A 10,129-nucleotide genomic window follows, 5' to 3' on the forward strand; every position below is an offset into this window, starting at 1 on the left:
GAGGAGAGGAGAGGAGAGGAGAGGAGAGGAGAGGAGAGGAGAGGAGGGAAACTGTGGTAGGGATGTAATATATGAGAGAAGAAAAAATAAGTACATTATTTTCTTAAAAAAAGAAGAGCTTAAAATATTTATTACTTTGATGACATTTGAGAGATAAAACATGAATATTCTTATCTATTGATTATATTATGTAATAGCATAATATAATCAAATATTGGATCAATTCAGGACTTTAAAGTCTATAAGTAAAAGTTACACAATAACACATAGATAAGAGTCATTACATAGCTAGAACATCTTCTAGCACAGTTTTTTCCCATACTGCAAGAGGAATACATACTGTTCAAGATGGCAAATATGGAAAACGAGAAGACTATATGAGGGAAGCTGAAAAATCAAAATACTCCTGCTAAAGATAACCTCTGCAAACCTTTTATGGTTTATGCTATACCATTTTTGAACATGTAGTGATCACATGTGTGACTTTTAAAGATTATTACAATGTGTCATAAATAGTGCCTAAGTCAACCTTCTTCTGAAATAGAATTTTTTTCTAACTAAATCACTTTTAGTTTGAGAGTAACAGAACACAGACAAGCTAAAGGCTTTGAATTTGGACTCTAATAGCAATGGCTTCTCACAGTCATGTTAAAACCTGACTTATACTAGGAAGGAATTTAGTCAATAAAGCTGTCCCGGGAGAATTGTGTTTTATAAGTGAAGGCAACATTGTGCTTTTGGAGACAATGATGCAAACAGTCAAGAGCCCATCACCATATGGAAGTCCCATAATATATTCAGCTGTCTTCCCAGACTTAGACATTAAAATTATATCCACTGTTCAACACTGGCCCCTCATATATTTTCAGTCTTAAGATACAGCCTCATCTACCCATCTTTTCAGAAGATGGAATGGAATGGAATTTCTCAGTATAGGAGGTTGATATGGATTTTCAGAAATGTATCTTGTTGCATAGAACATAAATGTTCCATAAATACCAAAATATTTTATCTCTCCAATGGTAGTACAGTGGGGCACTGCTTTCTCCTTCTAACCAACGTAGTTTCTACTAATTTAGTGAGTGAAAAATGGAACTTTTAGCTGAGTATCATTATCATCAGCATCAGCATCATCATCATCATCATCATCATCATCATTTTAAATCCTGTATATATTAGTGACTTTTTCTCATTGAAAATCTTCTTTCTGGTTTTCTGGCATTTCTTTTTACTTTTAAACTTGTCAACTTTCTTCAACTTAATTGGCTGATAGGATGATATATTCCCTGAACATGGTGAGGAAATTTCAGTCTCTCATTTATGAATTCATGTAAATAATTTTGAGAGTTTATTGGGTGTCAAATATGATCATGTATTTCAGGAGAGGTGGGACATTTCACAAGAACCAGGAGCATTTTAGAAACTTAAATGTTTACTTGCATTTTAAGTGCTTCTGCTATTATCACTCATATTGCCGGTGGACATCTACAATAATATTTAGTCACTTTTTAAAAATTAAAGTTGAAAAAATGACTACCTCCACGTGACTGGTGAGACAGGGCTATTTCCAGGAAAAGCACAGAGCCAGCCACCTGGGTCTCCCTCTTCCCACTCTGACTCCCACCCTTATGGTACCCATCCCCTCAAAGGTTATTCTGTACCATTTGCCTAAATACAATAGCTGGGAGTTGAGAGTACACTGAGCTGCCCGATGTTCTTGACCCTAGACTCTTACTCTCTGTAGTGATGAACCAATGCAAGGGGGCAACCTGGGACGGAAAGATTTCTGGCGCAAGATGTTCAAATCCCAAAGCGCAGCAAGCGACACCAGCAGCCAGTCTGAGCAGGACACCTCAGAGTGTACCACGGCCCACTCAGGGAACACCTCTGACCGGCGTGCCCGCTCACGATCCCGCAGAATCTCCCTGCGAAAGAAGTTGAAACTCCCCATAGGTAAAAGTATGTCTGTATTTACTTATGGATTCTCTTATTATCATGTCATCAAATCAATGAGTGGTTGAGACAGAACGTGCCATGGGAGGGGGCTGGGAAGAGAAGCATCCAGGCTAGGAGATCTACGTGACTGCTTCATGCTTCTCTTAGTTCCTTTATGGTGCTGCTAACGCTGATAGTGCCCAAAAGTACAAAAGTACACAAACTAGTACAGTACACAAAAGTACAGTTGCAAACTAGAATGAAACCTGACCCATTCAAAGGGATGGGGAGAACAGATATTAAAATCTGCTAAATACATAAAAGGAAAAAAAAAAAAAGGAAAGCAGTCCAAGGATGATGTGCAAAGATACCAGACTTAGGGGGAACTGAAAAGAACCAGTTCAGTGGGGAAATGGCTAACTCAGTGAGGCAGAACAGCAAGCCAGACTGTAAACAAGTCAGGGCGGCCATTTCCCATGGCTCTTGTTTACCAGCCTGTCAGGTAGAGCAGAAAAATGCACTTTATGAAACATTGCCTTGGAGAAATGTTACTCAACTTAGAGAATCAGACTGAAAGCTGGCCAGTGACCTAGGCATAAACAAATGAACCTTTAGATTGTTTATTATGCAGAAACAGAGAAACGGACAGATTTCAGAACTGTTTAGGAGATAAAATGCATAGGTTTTCAAGAGAGATAGGAAACTTGTCTAGCATAGGTAGATGGATCATGGTTTCCTGCAGCAGAGAGAACCAGGTCTATTTGTCCTGCACTTATGTGCTAATGTAATTTTATAATTCAACACTAAACATCTTGATGCAAAACACATACTGAAAACAACTTGTTTTTACTTCTATTTATATCAGAGCCATGTAACTTTTACTGCTGGTTCAGGACATGCTGGCATTTCTGTTTCATTCATTTAAGAGCAAATGCTCAACTTTTCAAAATATCATTAACTAGGAAATTGGCTGAAGCGATCCTCCCTCTCTGGCCTGGCAGATGGTGTAGAGGACCTCCTGGACATTAGCTCTGTGGATCGCCTGTCTTTCATCAGACAAAGCTCCAAGGTAAACAGGACATTGCTCATTAAGTGAACATTGCGGTCACTGATTAAAAACTATTGCGATTGAGGAACGGTGAGCACATAAGAAGGGTTAAAGAAGCTTTGGAGTTGAATAAGTTCAGAAATTAGACAAGCAATGGAAACTAAAATGTTTAAGTGATGAACCATGATACAGATGAGAACAATGGAAGACACAGTAAATATCTTTAGCTTCAACTCTATCTACATGTGAAGGATGTAGCAGGTGACAGAAATTAAAGAAACAGAATTGGAATTCTAAGTACTTTCTTTTTTGTGTGAAAATATCAGACACTTACTGGAGTCTATCTGTGTCCTCACTTCCTTTCTATGCTGTCATTTACATTGTATTGAGTTGACCTAAAGTCAAGATCATGAGGAAATGTCACTGCTTTAAAAGAGACATAGAGCCAGTCCATGGTGCCTTGGGGACCTTAGTGGCAAAGTCCTACATTCAGGCCCAACTTGGGTTATACATTGAGGTTAGCCTGACTAGCCTGGGCAATTTAAGGAGGTTCTGATTCAATATAGCAAGTTAACTAGAAGCCTAAGGATGTAGCTCAGTAACAATGTACTTCCTAGCCCATGTTAGCTCCTACATTCAATTGTAAGGGAGTAAAGGAAGAGGAAGAGGGAGGGAAGGAGGAAGGGAAGAAGGGTGAGAGGGAGGGCGAATATTTATTATGCTATAAATTGATTTGTAAGTTTAATATAGTCTACTCACTTTTTTCCTCTTTGGTCTGATTTTCAACTGTGGTTGTGTTCACTAAGGATGAATGTGGCTGTCCATTTGGACGTGATCAGAGTAAACACCTCACATGTCTGTGTTTTTGACTAGATTATTTTCACATTCTGCTTCTGATCTCTTCCCTGGTATTCCTTGCACCTGCAGTTATAATGACATCTTTTTTGGGCCATGGGGATGTGTTACATGACTTGAGGTGTAAGCCAGAAGGACAAAGTCACTTTCACATTCTAAACAAGTTATTTTTTAAAACAAGGGCTAGCATAACACAATGTGATTGACAGTTGAGTAGCTGATCGCTTTTCTTTCTCCTCAGGTCAAGTTCACCAGTGCTGTTAAGCTCTCGGAAGGTGGACCAGGGAGTGGGATGGAGAATGGACGAGAAGAGGAGGAGAATTTCTTCAAGCGTCTTGGTAAACATCAATAGCCTAAGGATCCCATTGACCTTTTCTTCCTTCAATTACTTAAACTAACTGGTCCATTTCTTGTTTCTGAAAATGTCTGTTTTAAAAAAAAATGGTACTTTTCTATTTGTATTGTTTTTCCCATTATCATTTAAATGTGTCTTTCAGTACTATCTATAGCCTCTTTATTAGCAGTTTGGTTGAAAAGACATTTACAGAAACCTTACTGTGATTCTCACCCCCTGGTGGGTACTGAGTGTGTAGGGAATCAGGCACAGTCTTTTCTTGTTAGAATCTGTGAGTCACAGGGCCTCCTAGCCACCCACCAGTTCAGCTTCAGAGTTCTGTTCAAAGCATGGCTGACAGGTGGCCACCCTCCCTCTGCTGAGGGGGAGTGTGCAAGTTTGCAAAGAAATTTGTTCCAGGACCAGGCAGCTTTAATTGTTAGCAAATCTTTCCTTGTAATCTGAAAATACATTTGCCCATAAACTTGATGGTTTGTCCTAGTGATAACATCTATAGCCACACGTACACAGCTACACATAGGGCCATAACCCCTCTTATTCACTTCCTGTTCTGTCTTTTGATCTCTTTTGAGTAAATGTCTTTGATTTCTTGAGATTTCATTCTGTGGGAGCTTCTCTAGTTCTACCACATCCTGATCCTTTTCCCGATGTGTTCACGGTAGATGGTGAGCATTGTAAACTGTAGAACTTTAGATAGGATGCAGTAGACCATATTTAGAATTAATCGATATAGTCAATAGCATAACTAAGCTCTGGATATAGCAAATGTATGAACAGGCATTAAAATTATATTATCAATGTCCTCATCACATAACTAGATTGCATTGATCAACCTCTGCTAGTTCATCTTCCTATCAATGAATATCATGACATGCTTTGCTGTAGTCACTATTGAGTCTCCATTTTATAAGGTTTATTTTATTATATAGAATGCAGTTAGAACACTTATCCAGAAAAAAAATGAAAGGGCAGACTCAAAACCAGTTTGAATTCTAGAAAGCTTTTCTTCATAACTGGACTGTGATGATCCATCTGAATTGATACACATGCTCATGCTTTCATCCAAGTTGATCAAGTTATTACTGAACAGGAAAAAGATAAAGGTGCAACTTCTGATGTTGTTCTAGTTGAATATGTTTAATTAATCATTTGTGGGCATAGCCTTTCAACAAACCATACCATTAATTTCCTAATAATCCATGAATATCTCCACATCACATTACAAAAGCATTGTAAAACTTTATCAAAAGTGATCTCCTTAATCTCTTTATGATTATATAAAAAAGTAGATGTCACCTAATTCATGGTGATGCATTCTTTATGAAGGCACAGTGTTTCTTATGCTTACTTACGTCATAAACATCATCCTATCCACTTAACTGTATCTTTTTGCAATTCAGCACAGACCTCTAGTTTTTAGTCTAAGATTTCAAGTGCCCTCCTAGGCTGGGAGTTTTGGTCTGTTGTAGGGTACTTGTCTACTACATGAGAACTGAGATTTGATCCTCAGTACTGAAGAAGGAGAAGAAGGAGAAGGAGGAGGAAGAGGAGAAGGAAGGAGAAGGAGAAGGAGAAGGAGAAGGAGAAGGAGAAGAAGGAGAAGGAAGCAGCTGGGCAAACCTCTCAAGGCTCTCCCTGAGCACCCTGATCTTTGGCAGATTCATCAGTCTGTTCCCACTCTATCCATTTCCCTTAGAATTTCAGAGGCAATCTCTAGTGTTCAGAACTAGCAGCAGCACAATGACAGTGTTTCTGCATTTTTTCTCTTAATAATGAAGCTAATAAGTGCCCTAAGGCTTGTGCCAATGCTAGCTCATTGTCACCTGGCTGGTGCTGTGAACATATCTCCTAGTTTTCTCTGTGCACTGGAATGTTAATTTGATGCACCTACAACATAAACCCAGGAATGCTGGGTGGGAAATGCTCCTTCTTAATGAATGTTTTCCATAGTCTATGGATTTCTGTATGCTATGCATTGAATGGTTACATCTGCACAAAGGACATGTTATGAACTTTTAGCTCACAATTATGCTAACATTTGGAAATGGAGCTTTGAGAAGGTGATTAGGTTTAGATGATATCATGAGGGTACCACCACCATGATTGGATTTTAGTACTCTTGTAGAAATGAGAGATAAGATAACTGTAGGCTAATATAAGAAAAGGCCACTTAAGGCCATAATCAAACCTGAAAGAATCAATTGTACTTGAACCCAATCACAGCCATAGAGCTATGAGGGGCAGATATTTGTTGTTTAAAAGTGAGCTGGCCTGTTGTATTTCATTATAGGTGTCCTAATTGGCAAAGGCACTATACTTTCTCATTCGTAGAATATTGTCTTTCATGAGAGAGATGAAAATATCTTTGGGTTGTTGTAATTTCCAATGACTTCCTTACACTCTCTTCTTCAACTAAAAGTCCATAATGTATCCTCTTGCTCATACTTATTTAAAATGTGTCCATCTCTTTCACCACCTAAGAGATGCATTCACAAATGTTGACCATACATTGAAGTTTTTGGTGAATATTTTGAATTTTTACATGTCACATGTCACCTACATTCAAGTCAAAGGGTGTTCATAGCAAATAATGGGGTGGGGAAGGGGAAGGGAGTGTATAAGAGTTTTTAGGCTAACGCTACAAGAAGCATACTGGTATGATTTTGAAACATCTTTATGATCCATTCACTCTCTTCCTTTCACAATGACACAACCCCCACAGGCTGCCACAGTTTTGATGAGCACCTTTCTCCCAACCAAGATGGTGGAAAAAGCAAAAACGTGGTGAATCTGGGAGCAATCCGCCAAGGCATGAAACGTTTTCAATTCCTGTTGAACTGCTGTGAGCCAGGCACAATTCCTGACGCATCCATCCTAGCAGCTGCCTTGGACCTAGTAAGTTACAGAGTTCTCTCACCCTTATTCACATTCATGCTGGCTACGGAGGAACACCTGAAACCCTAATCCCAACCCTAACGATGGGTTCATATCTGTTTAGATTGTAGAAATCGTGGTGAAAGGGGGAAGAAAAATGGTAATGTCAGAGAATAAAAGAGGGAAAAATCTTAATAAATAATCACTGAGAGGTAACATTGTAAAAGTGTGATTATTTTGGTTGTGAGCCTAGCCTTTAATGGCTGAGCCATCTCTCCAGCCCAAAAGTGTGATTATTAATATATGAAAGCACATTACAACTCCAGGAAACCTGAGCTGAAAATTTGACCTGACAATTTATTAGCCCAACAACTGTAAAGTGAAGGTTAATGCTAATACCAAACTGTCCTTCCAGGGCTGGTGTAAGGATTAAATGAGATTCTAAATAGAAAGCCCATACAGAGTGCCTGTAATGTATTAACATTCAGTATTGTAGTCTTATATTTCCATGTATTAGTTCTTAGGGTTGTTTGTTTTTGAGACAGAGTCTCACTATATATCTCTGGGTAGTCTTGAATTCACTATATAGACCAAGCTAGCCTCAATTTCAAAGATCTGCCTGCCCCTGCCTTCCCAGGTACTTGAAGCTAAACCTGTGTGTTATTAGCATATAATAACTAATTAACGGATGTCTACTGAGGTTTTCCTCTGTGCCAGGAATGATACTAATAACTACAATGGTATAATACTCAGGCGTTCTGTGTATAGTCATCAGTGCTTCAGTCTTCTCAGTAAGTGGCACAGCCCAAGGCTGATGATATACATCGATAATATGTCTAGTGTATTTCCAGAGGAAACTCCTGTAATCAGGAAGACCAACTTATAGTCTAGTGGTAGAAAGCCAGCGAAGGGTAGACTAGAGTGCAGACTTGGCTTCAGTCTTCAGAGAACCTATATTTTGTACTCTATTATGCTGATTCTTCTTAATATAAATTATGTGAAGCCACTTTAAGAATTTCAAAAGCTCTGACAGCTTACATGACTTTGATCAAGGTCATATGCTAATTGGTGCTAAAACTGGGATCAGAGCAGAATCTTCTATTCCATACAGGGCTATTATAGAAACACCATATGCTTTCTCTGTCAAACAATTATTTAAATAAATCAAAATTAGTATCAGGACACATTGAAAATATATGTATATAGCTTCCTATAATAAAGTAACTTACAAATGCTTTCTTAATAATTTGAAAAGCATCTGATTCTTTAAAGATACTTCTTATTGTAGGGATGAATAATAAATTCATACTAGGAAAACAAAATATCTTCAACTTTAAGTGTTCATACCACATTCGTTCTCCAAGCTGGTGATTCCTAACATTTGACAACATTGATTCTTTTAGATTAGAAAGAAAGTTGGGAAACTTCTACCAAGAAAACAATGTTGTGATCATAGACCAGAGTTAGCATGTATATCAGAAAATTAATGAATTTCCCACAAAGCTCATCTATAAAGACTCAAAAATTCTACCTTGATAAATGGTTCATTACTGGTAAGGAGACTTGTCAGGCAACATCGTTTATATTCATTGATGATAGGAAGCCGGGGGAACCTTTCACCATTTCTTCCCATGTGGAAAACTCTTAGGATCTATATTGAGATATGAGGGCCTTTGGAGACTTGCCACAAAAAGAATGCTCCAAGAAGAATTTCACTGGGACAAATTAATGTCTGCTTCTGAATCAAGATGATTTTAATTACAATACTGTTAACCAATTTGATATTCAAATATCCTAAGTGGTAGAGTTACATTTGCTCTCATTAAAATGATTTCCAACTGTTGTAGCTTTTAACTTCTAAATAAGTATAGTACAGTAATCTCAAGCCACAAATAGACTCTATTTGTTTTGGGAATGTGACTCCCATCTTTGGGCTGAATTAAAACATAGCAAATAGACTTTTTTTTTCTTTTGAAAGTTTATTGATTTTTTTGGATATACATATTCACAAATGTAGTACATTTTGATAGGGTATTTTTGTCATATTCTTTAAAATTTATAAAATATCATAACAATAAAATGAGTATTATAAAAGTTGTTTGATATAAAACAACAACCAATTTAACAGTCTTATGTAGATGCTCATATATAACAATAGTGAAAATAAATTTTTCTCAATATAAATTTTAAATAACTCCAAACATATTAACTGTATACTTCAAAACAATACATCACTACTAGTATTATCTTAAATGAACACAAATATATAAAGTCTTTTTGTTTGTTTTGTATTTAGTCGAGTTTAAAATCTTGGCTCTTACTGTGGTACAAGCCCAAAATAAGAACAATTTTTAGACATTGGGTTTCATTGTAATAAGGCTGTACTTCAATGACCCTCATATCGCCAAAGGATTTTACCTCCATCATAGGTAAGCTTAAAGCTGATAGTTCTTCTGCACCAAGAAATGAATTGTAGGCTCAATTTTTGAATACAGATTTCCTGCTATGGTCAAAATTATTTGACTTGAGTGAGTGACTTTATTCTCAGCCCACAGAGAACAGGTTACATTATTTTAAGAAATGGTGTGTGTATTAAGATGGTCTATCCATAAAGTCATTCACCAATGATTTCAATGAACAATGATTCTGCTTGGAGGGTGGCCCAGACATTACATGAGGGTAAGAATTTGGTTCATTAGCTGTGATAATTTGGAAAAGCATTCATCTCAGAGAAAGAGTAACTTATAAAGACCTCTTCTTCAAACTTCATACAAGAGTTACAAATGTCAAGCAAAGTATTCAGTCTCACTTTGTTTTTCTCTTACAAGCCACCTCCCTAGTTAATCGTCTATGTTTCCTTTGGATATATAAATACTTTTGAAATATACAAGCTGTTCTGAAAACCATAGTATATTGTAAAAACATGAATAAACAATACTATTAATAGAGATACTGAGATAGGAGAAACAAGATTTCAAGACCCTTATGTTGTAGACAGCAAGACACTGTCACAAACAAACAAGCTGACAGTGTATATAGATTGTACAATGTTGAACCTATTT

The 10,129-nt window shown here is 37.3% G+C and overlaps 1 protein-coding gene across 14 annotated transcripts in view; it reads left to right on the forward strand.

The window, feature by feature from the left end:
* Positions 1–10,129, forward strand: part of Unc80 (unc-80 homolog, NALCN channel complex subunit) — a 191,719-nt gene that overhangs the window by 61,540 nt on the left and 120,050 nt on the right. For 11 of the 14 annotated variants that reach the window (XM_031367798.1, XM_031367789.1, XM_031367800.1 and 8 more), the window contains 4 exons: positions 1,745–1,959; positions 2,898–3,004; positions 4,080–4,176; positions 6,916–7,088. In XM_031367798.1, coding sequence (XP_031223658.1) covers positions 1,745–1,959; positions 2,898–3,004; positions 4,080–4,176; positions 6,916–7,088 — 592 coding nt within the window. The remainder of the gene's footprint in view (positions 1–1,744; positions 1,960–2,897; positions 3,005–4,079; positions 4,177–6,915; positions 7,089–10,129) is intronic. The other 3 variants (XM_031367795.1, XM_031367790.1, XM_031367794.1) reach the window with 1 other exon arrangement.

The sequence above is a fragment of the Mastomys coucha genome, unplaced genomic scaffold (genome assembly GCF_008632895.1).
Source record: "Mastomys coucha isolate ucsf_1 unplaced genomic scaffold, UCSF_Mcou_1 pScaffold14, whole genome shotgun sequence".
Lineage (NCBI taxonomy): Eukaryota > Metazoa > Chordata > Mammalia > Rodentia > Muridae > Mastomys > Mastomys coucha.